At 42.1% G+C, this 26,199-nt stretch overlaps 1 protein-coding gene across 1 annotated transcript in view; it reads left to right on the forward strand.

Moving 5' to 3' along the window:
* Window positions 1-26,199, forward strand: part of abca12 (ATP-binding cassette, sub-family A (ABC1), member 12) — a 68,180-nt gene that overhangs the window by 19,017 nt on the left and 22,964 nt on the right. The window contains exons 24-49 of the mRNA XM_070975575.1: window positions 185-327; window positions 1,945-2,112; window positions 2,311-2,528; window positions 3,585-4,532; window positions 4,720-4,826; window positions 6,011-6,117; window positions 6,842-7,041; window positions 7,375-7,451; window positions 9,684-9,814; window positions 10,785-10,955; window positions 12,808-12,972; window positions 13,093-13,288; window positions 14,013-14,152; window positions 14,774-14,893; window positions 15,056-15,146; window positions 15,409-15,588; window positions 16,889-17,216; window positions 18,131-18,245; window positions 18,827-19,156; window positions 19,890-19,959; window positions 20,047-20,181; window positions 21,342-21,503; window positions 21,674-21,857; window positions 22,523-22,741; window positions 23,561-23,757; window positions 25,805-25,962. Of these exons, the coding sequence (XP_070831676.1) occupies window positions 185-327; window positions 1,945-2,112; window positions 2,311-2,528; window positions 3,585-4,532; window positions 4,720-4,826; window positions 6,011-6,117; window positions 6,842-7,041; window positions 7,375-7,451; window positions 9,684-9,814; window positions 10,785-10,955; window positions 12,808-12,972; window positions 13,093-13,288; window positions 14,013-14,152; window positions 14,774-14,893; window positions 15,056-15,146; window positions 15,409-15,588; window positions 16,889-17,216; window positions 18,131-18,245; window positions 18,827-19,156; window positions 19,890-19,959; window positions 20,047-20,181; window positions 21,342-21,503; window positions 21,674-21,857; window positions 22,523-22,741; window positions 23,561-23,757; window positions 25,805-25,962 (5,060 nt within the window). The remainder of the gene's footprint in view (window positions 1-184; window positions 328-1,944; window positions 2,113-2,310; window positions 2,529-3,584; window positions 4,533-4,719; window positions 4,827-6,010; window positions 6,118-6,841; window positions 7,042-7,374; window positions 7,452-9,683; window positions 9,815-10,784; window positions 10,956-12,807; window positions 12,973-13,092; window positions 13,289-14,012; window positions 14,153-14,773; window positions 14,894-15,055; window positions 15,147-15,408; window positions 15,589-16,888; window positions 17,217-18,130; window positions 18,246-18,826; window positions 19,157-19,889; window positions 19,960-20,046; window positions 20,182-21,341; window positions 21,504-21,673; window positions 21,858-22,522; window positions 22,742-23,560; window positions 23,758-25,804; window positions 25,963-26,199) is intronic.

Raw genomic sequence — 26,199 nt, forward strand, 5'->3', positions numbered from 1 at the left:
ACATTCTGCATATAGTAGGGAATCAATCAGGTCTGAGTTATAGATCATTGATCACAGTGGAAACACTCCACAGTCTTCTTGTACCATAACCAAATATAACCAAATTTCCAATATATACCCTGCCTTTTTTCTAAATGTGTATAAATCAGTGTTTGTAAAGCTATCCGTCTTTTCTTCCTCCCAGTCATGGTACTAAGCCTCCAGATGCCCGTGCTTACCCTGATGAGTGAAATGGCATGGTCTGTGAACAGCAGTCATTTCAACCTGTCTGAAGTCTCGGAAAGAATGCAGCTTGCCATTGAACGCACGGTGCAGGCAGCTGAGCAGGTTAGACCGCCACTGTTGTCTCCGGGATAGCATTTGTGTATACTGTATGACTGAGTGTCTTCACAGTCATTTGCTGCCACTTGTGGACGTGTCTGCATGTATGTGTGTGTGACCGAGAGGAGAGCTGCTTTGTAATTGTGTTAATCTTCATGCATTTTTGCAATTAACAATACCTGTCCTGATGTGAAAGCATGGCGTGCTGCTCTTTGGTGTTTGGAATCTGCGTGCTCCATCTGCCTGCAAAGGCATTAGCATGCTTCTTTACAATTCAACAAAGCAGACATACCCATACCAGGTCCACAAATAACATGTGGGTAAGGTGAAGACATGGGAAACACTTTGAATGACATTATCAGGATGCAGCTGTCGACTACGTGTTGGCTGGCATTTGTTGCTTAAATTATTCATGGATCATCCAAATATAAAATATAATAAAACAATATAGAATAAAGAACTGACAAGCAAAACAACTTAAATGCAGCTGTCAGATTTTGCCACACATGCTTCCTGAAACTAGTGTGAGCCATAACATTGGCTGACTGATATCTGCTGATATTGACTCATCATAGGTACAGATAGTGTCAGAGTGTATGTTGACATGCATAAAAAAAAAAAAAGCCAGAAAACAGCAGTATATTCAAAGATGTTTTGAATGTTTCATCCGCTTCCACTGATGCAGAATATCAGAAACACCTTTCAGTACAATGAAATGTGATAACACCATAAAGTTAAATCATCACCTCTAACAGAGTGCTAACAAACACTGATAGATTTTTAAATATTCATTTTACTGCAGGGGCTGATTTGTTGGATTGTATTCAATCCTATAGTTGCACTTACCTGTGTTTTATTTAAAGGAATAGTTTGGAAAATACACTTATTCACATTCCTGCTGATAGCTCTAAGAAAAGATTTATACTGTCTTATACGGTAAATATGAAGCTATGGTCCAGCCAGCAGTCTGTTAAGACTTGAAACCTGGAAAAACAGAAAAACACAACACAAAATCTTAGGAGAGCCTCACATACATGGTGTAAAAACTGGAGGGTCAAAATGTGAAACTATTGCTTTGAATTTCTTATTAATGCACATTTAATTTACTTCAGTCTGCTGTTCATAATCTACTATGACATTTACATTTACTGAGTATCATGTTATCCAGCCTCAGCCCATATTTTTCTGATGTACTGATATCATTAGCAGCCTAAAAAGAACAGTATTAGATGGAATGGAAACATGATGAAAGCAGTGTATTGTAGCGTAGCACCGTGTAGCAGAACACTATTAAACTGCCTTCCTTTGTCTTGTGAGTACCTCAGAGGGAACCTGGTTACAACCTAGAGATGTCTGATGTGTCAGATATGGATGATCCACACACAGTGTGTGGGTGTATGCTTAGTACAGTCTGTGGGAAACCATGATACCTGTGTGAGACTTCTGCCCTTTGCTTCTCTGTAAACTGCATGAACAGTCAGATTATGTTATGCCTTTGCCTTTTGTCTCCCAGACACTTTGTTCTATTTCCATCTCTATGTTTCTAACTGAACTGGTTTTCTCTGACAATGTATATGAAACACAATACGACGTTTGGCTTTTTGTTGACATTTCCCCCCCTAGGCTAATGGCACATTGGAGTGCAGTGAAGTTCTCAAAGCATGGGACCCAGTAAGAGAAGCAGCAGGGTTAAGCCATACCACCATGGCTATGTGGTGCAACATCAGCCTGCAGCCTGTTTTGGAGGCCTATTGTAAAGCAGAGACTGTCTACGCCAACCTGAACATGAATGTGAGTAGATGTATGCGTAATTAAACATAAAATTGCAAACAAACAAATTTGATTCAAGCAAATGCTAAAATATGTGAGAAAAAATTAACACCCTGTACAGGTGCAATTAACAGTTTTACCACTTGGTGGCAGTGTTGACACTCAGAGAAAGCTGGCACATTGCTTACAGTCCAACTCTGCTGTATGTTGTCTGCACAGCACATGAATGTGGGACCAATGACTGTGAACGCCACAGCTGCCCGGATTGTCAAGGCTGTACAGTCTTACTACCAAGTCAGCATGAACCGCACACTTGTGACACAGCAGCTCATCATGACTTTCTGCAACCAGCTCTCTATGCTGGCAGGCCAGCCTCTAAACCCTGAGGCACAGCTTCACTGGTACAACCAGCTCCAGCACATGCAGCTGCAGAACGGGTGAATATTTACAGCTACAATCAGGTTATGTCATCGCTAACCTGATGTGCCCTTCACTGTTGTCATGATTTACGTGCTTATGATTTTTTCCTGTGAAAAAAACCCCCCATCAATTTGTTGCATCTGTGCGTCAGAATGAAAAAGCTTCTAACTTTCAAAAGTCGCATTAGGAGAATCCATCATAGCATACTTTTATCCCGATTTTTTCATCAACAGAAGCCTTAGTAGATCAGACAGAGAAGATCACACTGAAGCCACAGGATATGAGGACGGGGCAGTGCAGTCATATCCAACTACAGTGCAGCCACAAAACAAAACCCACTGAACATTACAGTCTGATCATATTTTCTAGTATTTTATCCGACTGTAGACATTTTCCCTACATTTCCATCTAATTCTGTCAAGAGTCAGTTGCATCTCTACACCGTAGTCACCCACACATGAACTCACTGCTCCATTCGTTGTTTCAACATTATCCACAATGCACCAGTCAGGCCAATTTGATTCATACATAACTACACAAGGATTTGGAGTGATCGCATTTGCATTCAACTTGATTAATTTAATGCGAGTCTGCCTGAAAACAGGCAGGCCTGCGCAGATAGCGGCTTAACCGTGATTCAGCTCACCGAGACATCCTCTCAAAATTGATTTCCCTTTATACGGCAGCTGCAATAATGAGCCGGGCATGGTGATAAGGATCACATTCTGCATATCGCAGGGAATCAATCAGGTCTGACTACATGAGTTATAGATCATTGATCACAGTGGAAAGACTCCATAGTCTATTTTCGAGGAAGAAATGGGAAAGGAAGATGATGAGGAAATATTACTTCTGGTCAAAACTGAGAAATTCTGTGGAATCATTGTATTGAGGAAATGAATCAAAAACATGGTTTCAGAGTGCGAATTAGTCCTTAGTCCACTGTCTTCTTCAGGCTCTTTAGGTCTAACGGTCAGCTCAAATTTTTCCAATTCATATTGATGTTTTTTGCATGAGGCTATATCTGTGAAAGTAAGTTAACTCGACATTCATTGAACTTCTCCCCTCTTCAGATTGTCCTCCATCAAATTGCTCTCAGATGAGCTCCTCAGTGTGGCCCCATTCCTCCAGCCTTACGTTAAAGCCATGGAGAAAGCACTGCATCACATCTTGGAGAACTACCATCTCATTCAAGACAGCAGCTCATCCCAGCACCTCTTTAGAGAAGCAGCAATGATCATCCTGTCATCTGCAAACATGACCTCGGATGACATGTTCTCCATGATGTGGGGAAATTTTTCTGGGCTGAGTGAGGAATCTGTTACTGGCATGATCAGGCACACTGTCAACCTGATGATTGACATGAAGATATTTGGCAATGAGCCTATGGTTTACCAAGCCCTGGAGCAATTTCTGGCATCGAATGACACAAGTTTGATCGTGCAGAAGGTGACAGAGATGTTTGCGTGGTTGGCCTCCACTCAAGCGTCTGGACTGGACCTGCTGGCTCAGGCTCTGCCCAAAATTTTGGACATCCTCAGGCCTCTCTTGTCCGTTTTGACCCAGATGAATATGGACATGCCAGCAAGCATGGAGCTGTTTGAAGACCTAGCTGGGAACCTAATGACAATGCTGAGGGAGTTAGTGAACACCAGCACTCCTCTGGCCCCCATGGGCCATCATCCGAGTATGTTTCAGCAGAAAATGACAGGCAGCAACCATACGACGAGGGTCCGACAAAGACGCGAGGCCCCATTGATGCCAACAAGGCACCCCATAGATGACTTCATAAACCTGTTCGACATCGACTACGCTGCCATGTTCAGAGCCATCTCTGTCCCTCCTACCGCAGCAGAAATTATGGAGACAATTCACGTGTTCGTTGCCAACCCTGATCTGAATGTTGTGATGAAAGGAGCTACAAGTGGCATGCCGTGGGGCTTGAATGCGTCTCAGGAACAGACCATTGATGCATCCCTAGGGGTGCTCTCCTTCCTCACTCTCCCTACTGCATTACAGATGTAAGTCTTATTTGCACTGGCTTGAATATGGCTTTAGGAAAAGAAAAAATAAAGCACTTTTTGAGCTTCAGATTTAAATTTGCGCCAGCATCTAAAAACAACTACCTTAAAACTTTTTTGCTTTGTTGTTATTATGTTGCTCTGTTTGTCCCCTTTTAATAAACAGTTCTTGTTCACGCTTCCCCAGGTCATCGATGGATCTCCTGATGAATGCTGCTGATTTGCTTCCTGATGTCCTCCCATTCTCCTCTGTGTTTAAGAATATCACCAGAGTGCTTGCAAGTGAATCTCAAGGTAACTTAATGGTTCAGATCTACCTTCCATCTGACTCAGTCTGGACAGTTAGAGGCTTCTTGGACCAAGGGCAGCTTCATAATGAGAAATGTGCGCTCATTAGTTAAATGGAGAATCCCCAAATGACTGATGCTATCCTTTTAGTTTCTTCCAATTAACTTTACCTACTGACTCTTCAGCGAATTCCCTCCCACTCATGCTTAGTCTAATAGTTGCTGTACTGTAGAGCTCACACTGAGGCTCCAGCTTGTGTTTACATACCTGCTGTGACAGTATGTATATAAGCCAGCATGTGCCATTAAACAGTGACACAGCATGGAAAAGGACCACCTTTTCTCTCACCTTCATGGCTATTGCGGGACCACGGGAAAACCACAAAACGTTCCGTGAATGCTGCTGTTGTTGTGTACATGATTATAGAGCAACATAATTCTTTCTGGAGATATGAGGAATAAGACTTCACATCAGCTTAACTTGAGCTCCCAAAGAGCCCAAGGCCATATGGCCCTTCTCCAGCAGAACGCCACTCAGCACCTTTTTAAATCTCATTAGCAAAGTAGAATTCAATCACTTATCCCGTCCGCCCTCGCTAAACGTCTCCCCTCACACTCACACAAGTGGACATCTATGACCTCCTTTTAATTGGCGTCTGTGCTTGTGTGATAATGTTTTTAGTGCACAGAATCTCTTTGTAAGCAGCAGCAGCTTCACTTCTCTGAAACCCCGCTCATATTCTTCACGCACACGCACACAGAGTGAACTGTTGTAATTGCAAAGGCCTCTAGGTGTTGAGCACCCTGAGATTAAACATCACCATTGTCTAATTTTGGCCTAATTAAATATTCTGTCATCACGTCTTGTTGCCTGAGGTGGTGCCTTTCTTAGGGCTTGTCAGATGTGTTTTAATGCACGACAGCATCTAGTACTGCTGGCCCCTCTGGCCCCATCAGTCCCGCACAGGGCTTCACTTTAAGCACATCATTTGCTGCTTGCTGCCTGACGACGCTGCCCCGTAATGGTGCGAATCGTAATGAAGCCCAGTGGGATGTCATGTTATTCTGTCACCTTACAGACCTTATTGCCCTCGTTCCCCTTTCCCATCCCATCTTCCTGTCTGACTCTAATGACCTCTCTCTTACCCTCATTTTTTTCCCCTCTGCTTCACTCTCTCCCTCCCTTCACAGAGAACCTGATACTCATGCAACAGACTGTCCAAACAGCCTCTGAGCTCCTCCAGATCAGCCTGACAGACCCGCAATTCCCAAAACAGCTTGACCACCTGAAATCCCAGGTCTCTGCAGTGACCCTGCAACTTTCACACATTTATAATTCATTAAAATAGGAAAAATAGAACCTCATAATGTCTGAAAACACTGTCAGGGTTCATTTAGTGTTTTGAGAAGCACATTTATAATTAGAAGTACTTAAAATTAAAACAATTTGGTATTGCAGACCTTGTACAACATGGAGCTAATCCCTTCAGAGCTTAGACCCCGCAGTGAGGTTATTATGACACTGTGTTGTTTGAAAACCAATGTCATATAGTCATATTAGAGCAAACGGACATGAATAGGCAAAAGAAACAACTGTGGTTACAATTTGAACAAAATGGGTTTTTGTAGGTTGACAGAGATGGTGATATGTTTTTTTGATTAAATGCAGAAGCTATTATTTTTTTTGCCAGTGCCAGAAAAGCTGCAAATCATAAATCACAAAAGTATTCAATGTGTTGCTCAGACCTGAAGGGGAAGGCTGAAAGACAGAATCATCAACAGTGAAACTTTTCAGAAAAACAACAACAAAAAAAAAAAGCTCAAATTTTTGATTTGGATTGGTTCTTTTGAAGCACAGCGAGACAGATTTTCTGCAGGCTCTAACCCTGAATGTCCTAAAATGAACTAGTCAAGTATGGTGACACAGTACGCCTAACCAACTGATCTTTGTTGAGTATGTTTGATGCTGAGATTTAGCCGTCAGAAACTCCTTGTGGTGCTTACATGACTGACTTATTGTAGGTGTGCACCTTGGAGAATACAGAGACTGTGCGTCTGCTGCTGTGGACCGTCTCCATCGAGCCCGGTCAGCTGTGTCACACTTTCCTGCCCGGCCTGCAGATGTTGATTGAGGGTCTGATGATGAACATGACCTCTCTGAGCGATGCCATCCTCCAGACCGTCATCGGAGACCCAAGCACCTACAATGTCCGCTCAAACTGGTACGACATTGTCTCCGTGCATCTTTAAGGCTGTTCATGGCTGTAGAAAGCTGCTCTCAAAGAGTAGTCCAGGCTGTTGCACTTTAGCGAACTCACCTCACAGGATTTGACGATATTGAAGTCTGCATGTCGTTTGGGACCAATAAGCAAAGTTTCCTTGTGTTGATTTAACTGAATTTTCACCTCAGCCCATTTAGCCTGCAGGAGGCCTGGCAGCATTTTATTTTCCTCAGATGAAAGTTTCTTCTAGCGGAATATTTTTGACTAAAGCGCATTCATCTGTTTGTGTTTGTGTGTGTGTGTGTTTGCATGCGTGTGTGTATGTGATGATAGGACCTCAGTGTTGACTCAAGGTTTGAGCTTTAACACCAGCAGCCTGAGCTCTCTCAACATTAACGCCACGTCCCCAGGTGAGACACTTCTCTATATCACTAGAGGGGTTTTCTTAACAGCATTTATATAGGGGTTTTATGATTATAGCAAACAGTAAATATTGATAAGAAGGCCAGTCTTGGCAGCAAATACATTATACTGAATCATCAAATGAATAGGCAAGTAATTAAAACAGAGGTAAACATAAAGATGTGACAGAAATGATAATGTACAGAAATCTTGAAAATTGCATGGCTGGTCCATTTTATAATCTGATTCCAGTCTCCAGTCTGTATTGATCATTACCACATGATAATATTGATTGATACTTGATTTGTTCACTTTTTTTTTTATTTATTTATCTTGGAGCCATTACTCTCTTAAGCCCTATTCTATCCTTACCTGGGAACTCGAGTAATTTGGAATAATTGCGACGGTCATCTGTGATCTTAATCCCATGCTAATCTGCCATGTCAGTAATTTCTTAAGTAAAAATTCCTGACCATATTTCATCAGACAGAGAGGTGATGTGATAGCACTGTGTGGAAGCATTTTGGGTAGAAATTCAGGAAACTTGTTGCTCTTGTTGTTCAGAAAGCAGATGTTAAGCACAGCCTTGACATCATATCTAGGGATAATGTCGGTAAATTTGAGTAAAATACAGACTTGGCTGATGCAAATGTGCCACACTAAATACATACAGTATGTTGTGGGTGGGGTGATTTCTAAAGATCACCTGGTAATACGAGTCCTGTGTGAATAGGGCTTTAGCTGGTAGGAGACACAAGTCTTCTAGTGTACGGTCACGCTCACTTGGATGAATACCCAGGATGCACTGGCTGACAAGGGAACCTCATTCTAAAAGCTGGCCCATTTGAAGGGTCTGGTGGATTGGTATTAAAGTAATGGTTAAATGGTGTTGAATATGATCTTAAAATCCAATTGTATTGTAGCAACTTGAGCCAAGTGTTAATTGTTTGTGTTTGAGCCTTCAAACACACCTCAAACACTTCCTCCCGTGAGATTTCCTCCTGTAGTTTTAGCCTCCAGCTTATAGGTTTATCTTCTGAAGACTCAGGTGACTTATCTACAAACGTCTTACAGAGCAGGGATACCTGTCCGCCACCAACACTGTGTGTCACTGTAATGTCTTCCAGCACTGAGAGAGGCAGTGGAGTAAGTGAGTGGCTTTCAGATGCAGAGATAACATTTCTTATTTTAAAAACTTTAAGAAATGTCTTGAAGGAATAAAATACTTTTCTTGTAGTTCAATAAATGACATTAGCCTTAGATCCATTATCCTGCTCCTTTGTTCTCTTCCAGATGTACAAAGTATAATTTAACAAGGGTTTTCTTGTGCTTTTTTGGCTCAGAAGAGCAAAGGTATAGATCACAACAGTTACTGTAATTCGCAGTATGGTATTACACACCACCACTGCACAGACTATACTTCTCAGGGCTCATTTTGTTGTTTCTTGGCCAGATATTTATGTATAAGGAAAACGATGGACACATATAAAAACCTCTTGAACAACTGAATCCCTGTATATATAATTTATTTGGGGAAAAACAGATGCATATGTAGTTTATTGTAATCTAAAAGGTAAGTTTTGATTGACTTGAATTTAAAGGGCGCTTCCTGATGTGCCATCAGTAAAGAAAATGCCCATCACAAAGCTTGTTTCCATAACAACAGACTGCTCATTTCAGCTCACCTGTTGCTCACTCGTGTCTGATGCCACCACTTCGTTTGTTGCTGGATGATCTAACAATAATAAGTTATTACAGCGGCCAGTTTCTCCCCTCTCACTTTGCTCCGGGAAACATTGAACCACTGTCCTCTTCATTGTGATTGGCTGGCTGAGGAAACAGGTGATGTCTTTCAGCGCTGCACTGAAGCTGCCCGAACAGCAGCCAGGTGTAGCTTTGAGTGTTTTTTGTGTAAGACAGGTATTGGCAACTGACATTATAAAAAAAAGAAAGGTATAGCGAACACACCCTGAGGCTGGTGCAGCTATTCTGCAGCAGGGAATGCAATCAGGATACAGAACTCCATTAAAAAATAACTGACAAGACACAACTTTAAAAACTAAATGGAAAAAAATGGAACTGGAAGCAACAGCAAACCTTTGGAGATTCCACAGGCTGTTTTTGTGTAGTTTCCACCATTATAGAAGTAAGACTAGACATACTGGGGGAATATGAAAAAGCAGACAATACACTTGATCAACGTCATTATTAAAAATTCTGTCTCTCACTTTATTTCCCAGCAATGGTGACAGTTGGTGAGATTCTGAGGAATAAAACGGCCTTCATTGCGGACGTTCATCAACACATGGATTTTGATCCAGCGGCCCTCCACCTCCTGTTGGAAACCACCCTACCAAACAACAATTTAGTGGTGAGCCAGGGACATCCTCCACGTACAGCATATAGTGTACAAGCAGACGTTTAATCACAACCTCATTCAATTTGAAGACGCAGTGTACTGTTAAATGTCTGCAGTGTTGCAGAGAAATCACACAATGACATTCCACAGCAAACAATATGGAACAAGGTCAATACTGTCATAATTTATGGTTTCCACGACTGTTAGCCTGTTTTGCACACTCTTTTTACTAAAAGTACCAATACTATAGCGTATTTAACATAAAAATACACAGGTATTGGCATAAAAATATACTTAAAGTATAAAAAAGTAAAAGTAATTATGCAGAATGTCTAATTCCAGAATGATAAATATTATATTATTGGATTTTAATTATTGATTTATTAAAGTGTAAGCATTGCTAATGTTGCAGCTGATGAGGACTGAGCTAGTTTAAGCTACTTCATATATCGTTGGGTAGCTTGATCTGAAGTAATAATTCACAGTTTATTATGATTTGTAATAATTTCTTAGTCGACTTAGATTTTGCATTAGTAATCTGAATCTATAAAGTTACTAGTAACTCCTGTAAGTAGACGTATAAAGTAACAAATGGAAATACCAAAGTAAAGTCATGCTGCTGCACTAAAATATCAACACGCGATGCGGTTGTACAGCAGCTGACCTACTGTATGTAACTCAAACACATCCTTTGAATTGGAACAAACGCATTTCTGTGATTTCCAGCTTGAAAACAGCCGAGCATTCAGAGAAACATACTAAAATACTACATGAAATCAACACAGCATGTTCCAAAATGTGTCAGAAGCTCATTTATAATATAAAGCTTCAGGTGAACAAGTAGGAATCTGGTATCAGTGATGCACTGTTAAAGCATCGTGTTTTTAGTATCGACCTGCATTTTGATGCGTGACGTCCCGTCTCCTGTGCTTCTGTTACCACCAATAACTGTTTACATCCTCTCTTAATGCTTTTGAAACAGATCGTCTCCTGGTTGGTGAATTTGCGTCACTGCGAATCCACAGGATCCTTCAAAATGAATAGGAAAGACGCTGTCCTCTCAAACACCTTCTGTTCCATGTCTGCTGAAGAGTGGTACAGCTTCTCACTGCTGATGGTTCGTCATCTCAACGTGGAGAAACTCATCTACAAAGTAAGGCTGAACTGAGAGTCTTCTGTCGAAAGAGAAATAACCTGCTACACTTTGTTCTGGTGAAGGCTTTCTTTGTGTTTGCATTTTCTTCTGTAATGGCTGAAAAGACAAGGAAATCGTTTCAGTTGGGCAGCTGCAAAATATGTTTGATGCTACCGTGTCTTTGTTTGAGGAACTTATAAGTCAGAGAGAAATTTGCTTTTGTGCAAGAAAATATTTGTTCCCCAGATGAAGCTCTGTCTCCCTCACATGTTTTAAAAAATGGATTTCGTAACTGATGTTTTTTTCTATTTGATCTAAGACAACAAACACTGTCCATCCCAAAAACTCCAATAGACCGTCCATACTTGAATCATGTAGAACATGTGTAGGAGTAGAACACGTCTAGCTACCCCGAAACAGTCATTTAAATGCCTCTTTTCTATGTGTTGTGCAGCATTTGCTCTGTTTAACTGTAAAAAACATATTTTTTGTATTTTCATCCTGGGTTTTATTTAATATCTTGTCATAATTTGGCTCTTTAAAGTATAGTCAAAATTTCAGTACCTATAGACGCACATATTCTACTTAGCAGGGAGCACTCTTTTCTAAAGCTATTTAAGGGTGGCAAGTAAATCTGATACATCTCAGTCTGAAATGCATCCAGCAGAAAATATTTGTTACCTTTCATTATTGATTGGTTGATTCTCAGTTATATTTTAAGCTGCTCTAATCAACATTTTTATGTTAACAATGGATCAAATGGCTAACTGTAAAAAGTGCGGCTCACATTGTTTCAACTCATTGTTTCGGTTTTATGGCCTGCACCTTCACTCTTTCAGTTCACTGCAAAGCTTCTGTCAGCATAGTTTGGAGACATGGGCGGTTTTTAGCAAAAAAGCTCTCAAATAGACAAAGTTAGCAACTAGCAGGTGCGTGTAATGTAGCAATTAGCTGCTCAAGAGGCTGATATTTCTTTTAGTTGGTGAAGGCAAAGCCAGAACTAAACAGAGATGAAAACTGGATTTGCACTGTCCATGTGGCTAAAAACAGGACTCCAAGTGAAGGATAATGTTACAAGTTTGCCTGATCATTGTGTTTAAAGTTGTTTTCACAGCCTTCAAGTGGGCAAGCTGATGGATATTTACATTTGCATGATCTATATTTATCATGTGGACGTGTTTTACAGAGCTTTTTACATGCTAACTACATGGTACTGGTAAAAAGAAACAAGGCTGTGTGTAGTTTCAGGCCGTGGAATCGAGACTGATGTTTACAGAATTCAGGGAAGGAGTTGGAAAGACATCTGTAGGTGCTTTGTTGAATTGAATTTTTATGGGAGCATAATGTTCCCCGTAAACGTAGCTCTACTCTAAAGGTGTGCTCAATTAAAATAACTGAGATGAAATTGACCAACAAAGACTGACTGTGGTTAATAATAGCTTCTAACATAATTGAAAAAAGATGTGTAGCTGCCTAACATGTAAGCTCATGCTAGTTGTTTTATTCATCTTGTTGCCTTGATTGAATTAACCAAATCATTTTAAATTCGACTGAGAATAAAGTGACAACAATTACAGCAGTATTGCTGCAGTATGCTCAGAGGGAAAATGTGAAACCGATGGAAACTTTTCAGAGATATTCTGGGGATGGTATTTTTCGTTCTGAGGAAACGCCTCCGCTAGTTGATCACTTTTATTCAGACTGGTGTAAGAGCACTGTGCTGCTGTCTTCCATAACGCACATCTACCTTTAGAACACGACCTGCATGACAAAGCAATGCATGACAAAGGAAACTGTCAATTGTCAAGAATGTGAAATCATGGTGAGGACAATAAAGAAACATGTTTCAATGCCGGTCCCTTTCTTCCAGATGGTATTGTCTGAAGACATGCAGAGCTTCGTGGGCGTTATGCTTCAGGTGGCTGAGGTTTTAACCAACGTGATGAACAAGTTTCTTCCTGCAATCAGTCAGCTGCAAAGCTACCTGCTCTCCATCGACGACCTCAACCTGGTGGCCAGCAATGAATTTCACGCAGTGTGTAGTCTTTACTACTCTACAGTGATTTGTACACATTGTGTTACCGTGTGTGTCTATGTCTATTTGGACGATAATCTATTTTAGATACATGAAGTTTCAATCTCTGTTTGTCCCCAGATGGCCAGAGGACAGAGGAGCAGTATCTCCACCAAAGCTACGTTCGTCACCCTCTCTCGAGCGCTGTGCAGTAATGGGATCCTGGCTCTGTTTGGAATCTCTGAGCTCCCCCTCGTTTCCGAGTCAAACCCGTCCTCCCCCAACGACCCCCACAGGGAGGAGATGATTGAGAGATTCAAGATTCCACGAAATGCCAGTATGTTGGGAGGACAGACTTTTACAAACAGTTATATTGTCAGTGCAGTCACCGTTCTTACCACACGTTTGGTCTTAATATTCAGTGTTTTTCATGGGATTCCTTTGCGATCAAAATGGCACATTAAAGGGTGGTAAAAGCAGCTACCATATATACACAATCAAAAAGGAATAACATGGACATTTTTCCATCTTACTACTACCTACTGTCTATCTACTGTCCTGTTGTCTTCTCAGTCTAAATCACAAGTTCTATCAGAATAGTGCCCCAACCCAGATTTGCCCTAAACTGAATTCTGATACGTGAGGACACTTCTCTCCAAGGAAATTCTCGCGAGCTGTTCAGAAATCTGGAGTCATCCAACGATGGTTAAACATGTTCACCACTTTCACTCCCACAAGTCTTTAGGAAGATGTTCAGTTCAGGCTGACTTCTCAGTTTGTAAAAGATGGTTTTTCTTAACATCAGCCCATGAAATTGACCCTACCATCGAGTATTGCTGAAGCTATATAGTTGTGACCTTTTCTAAAGATTATACCGTCGTCTTGGGAATGATTGGGCTAAGGCTAAGTGCTGCAAACCCCGTAGGGAAGTTAAAGCATGAAGACCATCGGTTTTGATCTCTTCATGGGATTTGTTACAGTAGCTCAAAAATGATCACTATATCTAAATATCAGAGTATGTCATCTCAACAACATCTCTGTTATCTCATCTCCTTGTGTAGCTCCCTTCTGTACAAACATGTATCTGGACATGGTGAACACCACAGGAGGAGCCATCGCCTGGGCCTTCCTCAAACCGATGCTGATGGGAGAAATTCTGTACACCCCTGACACCCCTGTCACCAGGGCCATCATGGAGAAGGTACACAGTACATGCAGAATGAATGAACACATGCACAGGCTGCTTCCACTCCCCTTTACTCCACCCACACACACGGTAAACAAACTACTCCATATGGTGCAGGTTTGCTGGATAAGCTGATTCCTCACCTGTCTGCAGGCTGTGAAAATTATCAGAATTGCTCCGTGATGGCATCTCTGCTTCATTTTCCAATCCATTTCCGTTGTTTTTCAGCTCAAACACGCCGCAATCAGCTTGTCTGGGGGGGGTTAGCGCCTCCCTGACCTTTATGAACTTTATCTTTTAAATCCTCCAAAATCCCTCATCTGACTCTATCAGGCTTTTACAGTACAGCAGAACTGTTTGTCCCTGCTATTTCTACCTCTTCTAGGCCATATTTACCTGTTTAGTCTTCGCAGCGTGTCGTAAACAAGAAATACAGAGTTGCAGGGTGTATACACATATTTGTATGCACCACCATCTTCCTGCTGTGGTTCTATTTTGAGCAAGTTTGACTTTGTTTTTAGCACACTGCTGCCTTCACAGACTCAAACAGCCACACACACACACAAGGCAGGTTATGAAATCTTGCTGAGACCCAGTCATTGCACATGTTCTCACCTTTGTCCTATCCTTGTGCAGGCCAATGCGACCTTGCAGGAGTTTGCAAATCTGAGGAAGCACTCCGAGGACTGGATCGAATCCTCCAACTACATCATAAACTCTGCCCAATTGCTCAGCCAAACTTTGCCGATGCTGCAGGTATGAAAACCCAGAACTGACTTCTGTCTATCTGATTATTCTAGCTGGCTTGCTGTCGTCTGAAAGTTTGGAGATAAACTTTGCAGTGGTCTTCAACGAGTTCCAGCAGCTGAATCTTGATGTTGTGCATTGTCTCTTCCGCTCTCCCTCCCCTCCTGTCAGAATTCCCTCGGCAATTCCTTTGTGAAGAACTTCATTGAGATGCAGACAGACATCAATGTCGGCAAAATGAAGGAGACGCTCAGCAACTTCTGTGAGTGAGCATTTGAAGGTCTTACTTTTGTAAGCTGCAGATACCAGGCTTACCTTTCTATTCCTCCCTCACTTACTGCCTGTAAAATATCCACGCTATCAGAAAATGGGACCGCTCCATCCGTTTACAGGAAGCATTGCACTCATTTCAACATGAATTTCTGCGGGCGTCTCTCAAACAAATGTCAATATATTAATTTGCATTTACAGCAATCAAAGCTTAAACTGGACTTACAATTTTCTCCCCCCCCCCCCCCCAAAAGCTAACATGACGGCCTTGCTGGAGAAGAACAAGCACATACTGAAGCAGATCACCACCTTGTCCACCCTGATGGTGGACCTCTCATCCTGTATCAAGTTTGACCGCTACCGTGGCTACGACTCTACCGACCAGCTCAACGCCGTAGCTCATGAACTTGCCAAAAATCGTGATCTCTATGCAAGTGAGTAAATCGTGCATTCATGACCTGCAGCGGTTTCCACTCTGCTTGAGTGGGTGTAGATTCTGGTCGATTCTGCATTCCTTGTCAGCTGAATCACTGTAATACAAGCATTTGAAAAAGATTTATAATATTGATTAATCTTTCCCCTTATAATAGGAGTAGCCCAGTAGATTACCCATTAGGTTTTTCCACATAGCAGAGGACTCCAGCCCAGATTTACAGCCAGCTAGGTTGTTAATGTGCCCTCCATTGTGCAGTAATCCATTACATTTTATGCCTCCACACTGGCGACAGCTGTGGCTGGAGGCGTTATGTTTTCGGGTTGTCTGTCCAATTCTCCTGAACGTGAGTTCTCAGGAAGACCTTGAGGGAATTTCCTTTGGCACAAATGTTCACTTGGACTCAAAGATGACAGATTTGGGGGGGTCAAAGGTCACTGTGACCTTACAAAACACATTTTTGGAGATAACTGAAGAATTCACACACTTATTATGACACAATTTCAGACAAATGTCTCAGAGGATAAAACGATATTTAATATCCAGGAGGTCAAAGGTCAGCTTCACTGTGATGTCATAATGTTCTGCAGAGACACTTTTCTGGCCATTATTGAACACCATAACTCAGGAACAGAAGGGGAGAATGTGATCATATTTCACATCTGGTCAGATGCTGAATTGGTGTCATTAATCTTGGGCATCCACCTTCAAACTGTGCTGATTGTATAGATCTTCTGTGCTGCTTAGTTGAAGATGCGTCTGAAGCATCCACATAAAATTTGCAGCTTCTTTGCAGCAACATCCATATTCGAAGCATTGTAGTCCATCACAAGCTCATTGGTTTGATATTGAGCTTCAAGTGATTGTCATTGCACCATGTGGTGAAGCTCTCTATCAGTCCTCTGTCCTCCTCTGTTAAAATAGATGTGAAGACAGCATGTTTCTCGCCAGAAATTATTCACCAGAATCATATATTTCAATATAGTTATGACTTCCATTTAGCTAAAAAATACCTTTTATTAAATTCCTTCAAAGTCCTCACTACATAGATTATGTGAGTCTGGACGTAAAGGCATACAACCACAAGGCGCTGATTCTACCTCTTGGCTTGTGCCCGTGTCAGAGTTTGTGGGTAAGATAATTCCTAGGCTTCATGAGTGTGAGCCCAGCCTGTGACAAAGGCTCACAGGAGATCTGACTTAGTTTATCTAGGGAAAGAAACTTAAGAGTGAGGCTGGTCTTTGAATTTTGTCTCGAAGTATAAAACTGCATGCAGTGAGATGGTGCAATCTGTCTTCAAGGTGTCATCTTCAAGCTTCCCAAAGACGAGGACTCATCCAAGAAGCGTCAGGCAAGATCTTCGTCCTCCACATCCTCCCTGCCTCCTAAAGTCAGCTACACTATCCGCATGCACATGGACAACGTCATGCGTACCGACAGAGTCCGGGACCCCTATTTTGTGAAGGACACGCACATCTCGGCCAGGCAGACGCTGCGCTACAACCGGGGCTTTGTCTACCTGCAGGAGAACATCGATCGGGCTATCATTGAAACCCAGACTGGACAGAGAGTCGCAGAGCCGGCTGTCCAGCTGCAGCCCTTCCCCTATCCCTGCCACCCCCGGGATGAGTGAGTCCCCTGAATACATGGATGCACATTATGTACACACATACACTGTGAACATGTATGTATGGATGCATGCAAAGAAACATGAAAGCATACACAGCGCCTATCTGAGGGCACTGGTGTGGAATAATGCATGCTTTCTCATTATTCATTTGCCACTTGGGATGTCATCACTCACAGGAGCCTTTCACTTCATAATTGGCTCCACACCATGTGCATGAATATTCACTATTATTGTGTACTCACTTTTGAAGACCATACTCAGACACACACGCTCAAACGAACGCCCTTCAGGCCGTTAATAACCATCCATAAAGAACATCACTCGTCTCTGTAGTGTACATACAACCCAACATGGATTTGGCATTAACTTGTGCATCGATACACTACATTGTTTCCTATAAATCATGCTTGAACATGATGCCTATCTTAGCGCTTGCCCTCGAGTGCGTCCTAGGACAGTGCTGATATCTATGTAGGAAGCACCAGCGGGCCACTGTCTCTTGTTCTACCAACTCTAAGATACAGTGATCCTCGCCTCTCCGTCGTTCTGATTTATTACTCAACAACGCTGACATTTCAACATTTCTGACGTGATAGCTGTGATATATAGCCGTGTAGTATGAAAAACAGCAAGCACTAAATCCCTGTGTGTCAGGCTCCAGATATGATTAGGTCGAAAAATAAAAAATAAAATAGAGAGCCATTTATTTTGCGTAAATAATAAGAGGATCACAACACGGCTGTCAAAAATCCCCTAACCCTCCTTCAATATTGCTCTTCCACTCTCTGCATCTCTGTGTCTCTGTCAAGGCAGCGTCTGAATGATAGTCCTTTTCATCTGCTGTTGTTGACAGTGATTGGACGTTAGGCTTTCCAGCAGTTTGACTGACAGCTGGTGTCTCTGTATTCCCCAGGTACCTGGAGGCCATCTCTTTTGTCTTCCCACTCATGCTCATGATGGCCTGGGTGCTGTTCGTGGCTGATTTTGTGAAGAAACTGGTGCAGGAGAGAGAGATGAGGCTGCATGAGGTAACGTTTTCTTTCACTTGATCAAACCTGACACTGAGTTTCCAAGAATTCCTGTAATGGCACTTTGTTCTTTTGTGCTTCTCTCTTAAAAGTAAAAAAGTGTTTTTTTCTGATTAGCGGTTGACAGTGTGATGAGCTTTAAACACAGCAACAAGTGTTTAAATGTCTTTTGCTGTAAACATTCGTAAGCACCCCTGGCGAGCAAGCACAGAAACTTTATTTCTTTCTGACATTTCCGTGTAATCCCATTAAGGTTGTCAAAAGTATTTTGATACTTTTTCGATACCACGTGTTCATAATGATAAAATCCCTGTTAATTAAACATGCAATAGTGCTGAAAGTACTAAAGCTGTCAAAAAAACCATCTGATTTTCAACACAAAGCGGCACAGATGAAAGAACGGGGAAGCAATTCAACTGGTCCTCAACCGTTACTATTAACATGATTACAAATGTGTTGTAATAAAAAGGTTGTTGATTAAAAAAGGACCCTATTTTGTGTTTCCAGGACTTTTTTTTTCCATGAAGAAGTATGCAGTAACATTAAATCCCATCCGTTGCTTTGTCTTCCTTGTCCCACAGTACATGAAAATGATGGGAGTCAACCCACTCAGCCACTTCTTCGCCTGGTTCCTGGAGTGCGCTGCCTACCTCGTGGTGACCATCATCATCCTCACGCTGGTGCTCAAGTACGGCAGCATCCTGCCCAACAGTGACGGCTTCCTCCTTTTCTTGTACCTCTGCGACTACGGTTTGAGCATCCTGGCCTTCACTTACCTGGTCAGCTCCTTCTTTGACAAGACCTACATCGCCGGACTTAGCAGCAGCCTCATTTACGTCCTCTGCTTCTTCCCCTTCATTGTGGTCATGGCCGTTGAGACGAATCTCACCTTCTCCCAGAAGAGCGCCCTGGTGAGGACTCTGTCATGACTTATGCAAATGAAACTAGTACAAGTACTGTAATATGTGTAATGACTTAAAGGAGCAAATATGTAATTTTCTCTGGAAGATACTGAGAATTGAATGGAGAGATAAGGAACACAGAAGGAGGCACAATGCCATTTCATTTTGTTCCCCAAATGTTATTTACTCTATCTCTCTTAGAAAACAATTTTACCAACATTATGATTCAAAATATATTAATGCAGCCCCGAAATGCTTTATGAAAATGTGTGAATAAACAGTAGCTTTTGCCTCCAGTTGTTTTCCACTGTGGGGTTTTATTGTTATTTCTCATTTTGACAATAAGTAGGAAAGGATGTAGTGGAGGGTAAACCGACAGTTTACACAGTTTTCTGTTTGCAGAACACAGTTTTCCTGCTTTGTAATTGTGCACATAATTTTTCTGCAAATATAAAAAATTATTATTTTGATGCTCACTATGTGACGATCAATAATTTGAGGTCAAACATTTCATTTTTTCCAACATCACATCGCTGCGTATATCAAAGCCTTTTTTGCCTTGAACAAAACTCTTCATTTCACGTTGAGAAAGGCTTTTGAAGTATCACTTCACACCGCACGGTTGTCAAAAGCACAGAAGAGAGGAATTACAGAAAGTTATTGTGTAAAAATAGAAGATATCCTTTTTTGTTGCTGCTTATCTCTCTCTATTCCGTCTAATTGGCCTCTCATTTTTCTGCAGAGTTTGTTTTCCCCGACCTGTTTCAGTTATGCCAGTCAATATGTTTCTCGCTATGAGGCCCAAGGAGAAGGTACGTGCACGTAGACCACCAGAAGATCTTTGGACTAAAGATACTTTGGGGAACCAATTGAAATGTTTCTTCCTTTGACTTCTTTAGGCATTCATTGGAGCAACTCGTACTCCTCGCCCTTGAGTGGAGACACAGCTTCGTTCGGTTGGCTGTGCTGGCTAATGCTCATTGACTCCATCCTATACTTCATCATTGGGGCTTACATCCGCATGGTCTTCCCAGGTAAACTGTCAAATCATAGTGAAATGAAGCAAAATTCTGACTTTAAGGACGTATCTACATTCTCCCCTCTTTCTTGTCTAAGAGTTTACTCAGTCTTTGCCGGGTCAGCTGCTGTTGAAGCTAAATGGCAGAATTGGCCGTAGCATAACAAAATTAGCATTTCATTTCTGGCATTTCTACTTAAAGTATGCACTCAAGCTATATTTGCTAAGAATCAAGAGGAAATGCACCATCATGCTGGCATTCAGTGCTGGTTTTGATAACTCATAAGTAATTTAATAAAGCAATAATCCCCAAGAGGCCGTGGTTTTCGCTTATTTTAGAACAGCTAAAGGGCGTTTTTTGCGATTGCTTTTTTATATAACAGTTGTGACGTATACCTGGCATGGTTTCAGAAAATAAACACACAGCAACAAAAAAAATGCAATAATGTAGTGATAACAAACAATCATTCTTCCTCCATGTAATGTTGCGACATTAACAGAATGCAACACACAGACGCAGTGCAAAGCATGCTCAAAGACTGGCACGAATATTAAACATTTAAACATTTATATCGCCATCAATTGTGCAGTTGTTGAAGTAATGTTCAGTTATGTCAGCACTCCTTTTGCTGGTGCAGGGGTGCTTGGCTCTGAACAGGTGGGTTTTATTTGCGCGGTGCCAGAATCGAGAACGATGCTTCAGCATTTCCTTTCATTGTAGTTTGGATGCCAGTAAGATAACTATAGGTTTCCTGTTTGTCACAGTGGCATAAATGTGACGGAGAGCCTGGTTCGGCTCCATTTTGGTGATTGTTTTGAAATCAATAGCCAGATCTTTCTCATCACAGAGTGTGTTCAGCAGCCCCGGCTTCATTTCTTGACATTTCCAGCTCTTCAGTTTCTCTCTTAGTAATTTCAGCCTGTCTCCTTTCTTTTTTAAAATCTTCCTCCTGCTTGTTTGGCGCAGTAATATCGATGAAATGCGGTCACAGGTGTGTGTGTTTTGAATATTTTACAGTGGCTTTGAACGCGGCTCAGCCAATCACAATCCATCTGTTTATACTTTTTTTTTTAATGATTATGATGTTAACAGGCCCTAGTTAAGCAAATGCAGCAGTTTATGAAATGCTTGGTAATCTTATCTCTAAATGGTGCTTCATGTCTTTTACCATACAGGAAAGTATGGCATCCCTGCTCCGTGGTACTTCCCCTTCAAAGCCTCCTTCTGGGCTGACCTGTGCTGTTGCATTAAATCAAACAGTAAGGTGGGCAGAGGACTCCTCTTCACCAACATCATGCAGAAAAACCAGCCAGTCTTCTCCGACAACAAGGGAAAAGGTACAGAAAAAAAGACAATGTAGTATCCTGCGGCAGGTAACGGCGAGCAGTAATGTCTCCTCAGGTGTGCTTTGAAACATGATGTCATGGTCTGCCCCTCACTCTTCATTAAATTGCTATCCCCTGCAAGTTTGATTTACAGGCTGCTCCTGTCTCCATCTTTCTCTCAGGCCAGAGCACTCTTTCCTCTCAGACCGGTGAGGATTTCTCAGAGCTGCCGGTGGGCGTTGCCCTCCACGGTCTCAGCAAGACCTATGGCGAACGAGTGGCGATTCAAAACCTCAATGTTTCCTTCTACGAGAGCCATGTCACCTCGCTGCTTGGTCACAATGGAGCTGGCAAGACCACTACCATGTATGTGTAGCACAGTTGTTTCCACTGTATCAGCATGTCCTATGATTAATGCAAATGCATTTTGACCATTCATATACTGTATGTGGTGTCTTTTTAATTTGATTTGTGCATCCCTTTAATCATCTCAAGGGCCTGCTGCTGACAGGGAGATTGTATTGTCCAAATCTGGCACAGCAAATGCAGCGTGGTAGAGATTAGCCTGATGGGTCTTCATCAACTGGAGCACTTACATTTACATTTTAAATGTGACTAATTTTGCTGATGCTATTATCCAGAGAAATGCACAATGACTGCAGCAGCAGAATAAGATTCTGCAACGTTCAAAACAACCAAAACCAAGAAGGGATTTCTTGTCCTTTGTTATTCCTGGGACCAACAAATCATAGTGTGACAGGGAAGTGCTGGGGAAGAAGTGCGAAAAGTAGCTAATGGGACCAAAACAAAGGGCATGTTCAACATTTTATACCCCAGGTGGCAAATATAACTATATATTTAAGATATATTTGAACTTTTTCCCAATTATGAAGCGTAAAATAACCTACAAACTACTCTATGATGATAATAAATAATTCCACATGAGCTGTTAAACCAGAATCAACTGTGGTGACATTTTATAGTCCTATCAATTAAGTATTTCCGTGTAATAAACGATGTGTTGTGCTTAGGTCTCTCCTCACTGGCCTTTTTGCCCCGTCCTCGGGCACCATTGAGGTTTACGGCAGAGATATGCAGACCAACATCGAAGATGTTCGCAAAGAACTCGGGGTGTGCATGCAGTACGATGTCCTCTTTGACCACATGACCACCAAGGAGCACCTGCTGCTGTATGGCGAGATCAAGGCCCCACACTGGTCGCGCAGGGAACTGCTGGAGCAAGTCCGCACGTGAGTGACCAATCATCCAGGACAGGAAACGTCTTATAGATGGTGTAATGGGTTCTACGTGATGCAGCAGTGCCATTTGTATTAGTATTTTATGACCTGAAATAATACCTTTAGGTCAGTCAATGGCATGTTTGTCCAATGACTGGGGTTTAGTTAGTTTTTACAGTAAACAATAGCCACTGCTCAACACTACTGACTGGTTGCACAGGGGAACAATACAAGTAACAATCAGATATGGTCGTAATCAAAGAGAAAATGCTGATAATTGCTGTAATTTACAGGTATCTTTAGGCCTTGGTGCAAAAATTCTAATCAGTGGCAAGGACAGAATAGCTGAAACACTTGCTATACTTGAAATAAGCCCACACAGCAAGAGCTGTGAGAAGTATCAGATACTTCTACAGCCTTTGCATGCAGATTGAAAATGCTGTTCTTCCCCGAGCGTTCTCAGAATAATTCCGAAAAATATGGTTTCCCCTGTTTCAAATTCACATTTTCCAGAAGGATTTTATAATATTTTATTTTATCCCTTTTTGTCTTCGTGGATAAGCTTATGGTAGCAAGCATTAGAAAAATCATTTTTCATTCTGTGGCATCATTAAGCTATGGGTTTAACCCCTAGCAGCATCATGTGACTGTTTCTGGAGGGCTTCTGCATGGCAAGAGGAGCAGTAATAAGCCCGCCTCTGGTTCCTGTAGTTCAGAATCCCCCGCTGGGTAACTGATGGAACGACAACTCAGAAACTGTGTTGTAATGCATAGAAAAAGTATGTTAACACGAGCTCCATGTTAAATGCCTTTCATGGACTTCCCTGACAGGATCCTGGAGGAGACAGACATGTACGCTCACAGACACAAGCGGGTGGGCACCCTGTCGGGCGGCATGAAGCGCAAGTTGTCAATCTCCATCGCCTTCATAGGGGGCTCTCGCTTGGTGGTTCTGGATGAACCCACCACAGGAGTCGATCCCTGCTCCAGGCGCAGCATCTGGGACATTGTTATCCAGCACAAGAAAAGTGAGTCTCTGAGACACACACACACACACACACACACACACACACACACACACACACACACACACACACACACACACACACACACACACACACAGCAACAAACATTGCTGTTAATTTGATTCCACAAACTCTCCATTGAACCCTGAGCTACAGATACTACTGGCGCTATTACTACTATTACTTCTGATAATAATGTGGTAGTGTGTTCTCTTATTTTATGTCATGTAGAGTCCTGCCAGGCTTGATATTTGGCCTCACTCTGTTTAGTTTGTATCTGCAGCCCTTTGGCCATATTATTCATCACTCCAACACGGCGCCCTAACAATGTTACATCGGTGACACTCGGTCGTATGTCTCGCTTAGTCCTGAAAATAGAATCAATGAGGATTCCTCACATTTCTGCTTTGCTGCCGACTAGATGGTCAAAGACAATGTCCGTCTGTCCGTCTGTCCCCCCCCGCCACCGCCACCACCACTGCCATGTTGGACCACTGACAACTTGCTAACTCACTGGAAGTTCAGAAATATTAATATAAATGAGAAAGTCAAATCAGTGCTTCCCAAAAACACAGCTGAGCGTTCACGCCTTCATTTCCTCTCGTCTTGACTACTGCAATTCATTATTTACTTGCCTCAGTTTTGCAGCTACAAACATTCAGAGAGCATGTCAAAGCTGCCCTGGCTGAACCACATTTTTCACAACTTTTTAAGGTTTTGCTCTGCTATATTTTTGCGGATCCTGTCACTCCTTATTCTGCTCCAAGACCCCAAACTAAATGTAGTGAAGTGCCACAGTCCAGCTTAAGACGAAGTGGGTTCATGCTTTTGTGGAACAAACACTCCCATCAGATCAAATCAGCTGAGTCCGTGTTAAATTTAAAAAGCTTTTAAAAGCCCAGCTGTATCGGCTGTGATTTTTTTTTTTCCTCTGGCGGTTTCATGTTGTTCTTTTATATTCTTGTATTTCTCTATGATTGATCGCTCCCCAAACATCTTGTTGTGTTTTATGGTGTTGTGTTTTACATGGACCTGTGAAGCACCTTGTAATACTGTTTTTTAAAGGTGCTGTGTGTAAGAATTGGCCACCTGTCGAATTCATACTCCTCACTCCAAACAAATTGGGGGTGGCATATCACCAGAACGTTGGAGCATCCATTTATAAGAAACAAGGAAATGCACTTTAGCCCCTTAGTAAACATATGAACTGTCAGTAATTAGCTGCCTTTATAAGCATTGGCTATATAGTCATTGTTAGAATTAACAGCTCTTTCTTACCATGTTTCATAAGAGGAAAGGGATAGAAGGACAGGGAGGAACAGTGAATCCGGAGCCCACCCCCGAGGGCTTTGCCCCGCTCGGGCATCTGACTTTAAATTTAGCACAGAATTAATCTAAAAGGAATCCAGAAGTTTTTCCTTTTTTCTTTAGGCTCTCTCAGGGAAGCAGCAGTAATGGCAGGCAGACTGCTAAATGTCATGTATTTGTAGATGTAGAAAATATCCTGTGTAATTGGCCCTGTCTCAGATGTTAGTGAGATTTTGGTGCCAGGGGAATCAATTTCAAAGAAAAGTTTTTGCCTTGCTGGCTGTTTGTGCGCCCATTTCTCTGATGATTTGTTTGTGCATGAGACAGCTTGTGTGTGGCTTTGTCTTTGTAATGTCTGGGTTATGGTTGTTTATTTGGCTGTGTGTTGTTGCGAATGTGTGCGCGTGTCGGCAGCTGCACTTAAAAGCCTGACATGTAGGATCGAGAATTAAAGAAAATCCAAAAAGACATATGAATATGTCTTCTGTGATGTTCTTTCACCCTTCTCAAAACCTTGAAACTCCTACAAAGCTTTACAGATTAGCTCGGCTGGTAAACATCTCCCTGTGTGCATTTAACTGACATGAAATCACAGGAATTTCGTGTTGTAAATGTCAAAATATTGACACAACTCCCTTTAACTTCCATTTGAGTTATAGTCAGTTACAGGCTGAGGAATGGTATAATAGTGCATGCACACGTTAAGGCAATTAGTTTATTTTACATGTGTGTGTCCTCTCAGATCGTACCATCATCATGTCCACCCACCACCTGGATGAGGCCGAGGTATTGAGCGACCGCATCGCCTTCCTGGAGAGAGGAGGATTAAAATGCTGCGGATCCCCCTTCCACCTGAAAGACAAGCTGGGTCAGGGCTACAAGCTCACCCTCACCAAGAAGGTACTCACCCTCACAGTTATCCGGTCACCGTGTTTGACTGCAGCACAGCAGCAAGGAATTATTATGAAAATCATCTGGTCAAATCATTTATGTTTCACCTGTTGACGATTGGTCCCAGTGCTCCATGTTTTCATTTTAGCACAGGTCAATGTTGAGCGATTGAAGGCCACAAGCTTTGTCTTATAAGGGAGTTACAATCTGATGCATTTGACTCAGACTTTCCTTGAACAATGAAAC

This window comes from Chaetodon trifascialis, chromosome 12, assembly GCF_039877785.1.
Source record: "Chaetodon trifascialis isolate fChaTrf1 chromosome 12, fChaTrf1.hap1, whole genome shotgun sequence".
Lineage (NCBI taxonomy): Eukaryota > Metazoa > Chordata > Actinopteri > Chaetodontiformes > Chaetodontidae > Chaetodon > Chaetodon trifascialis.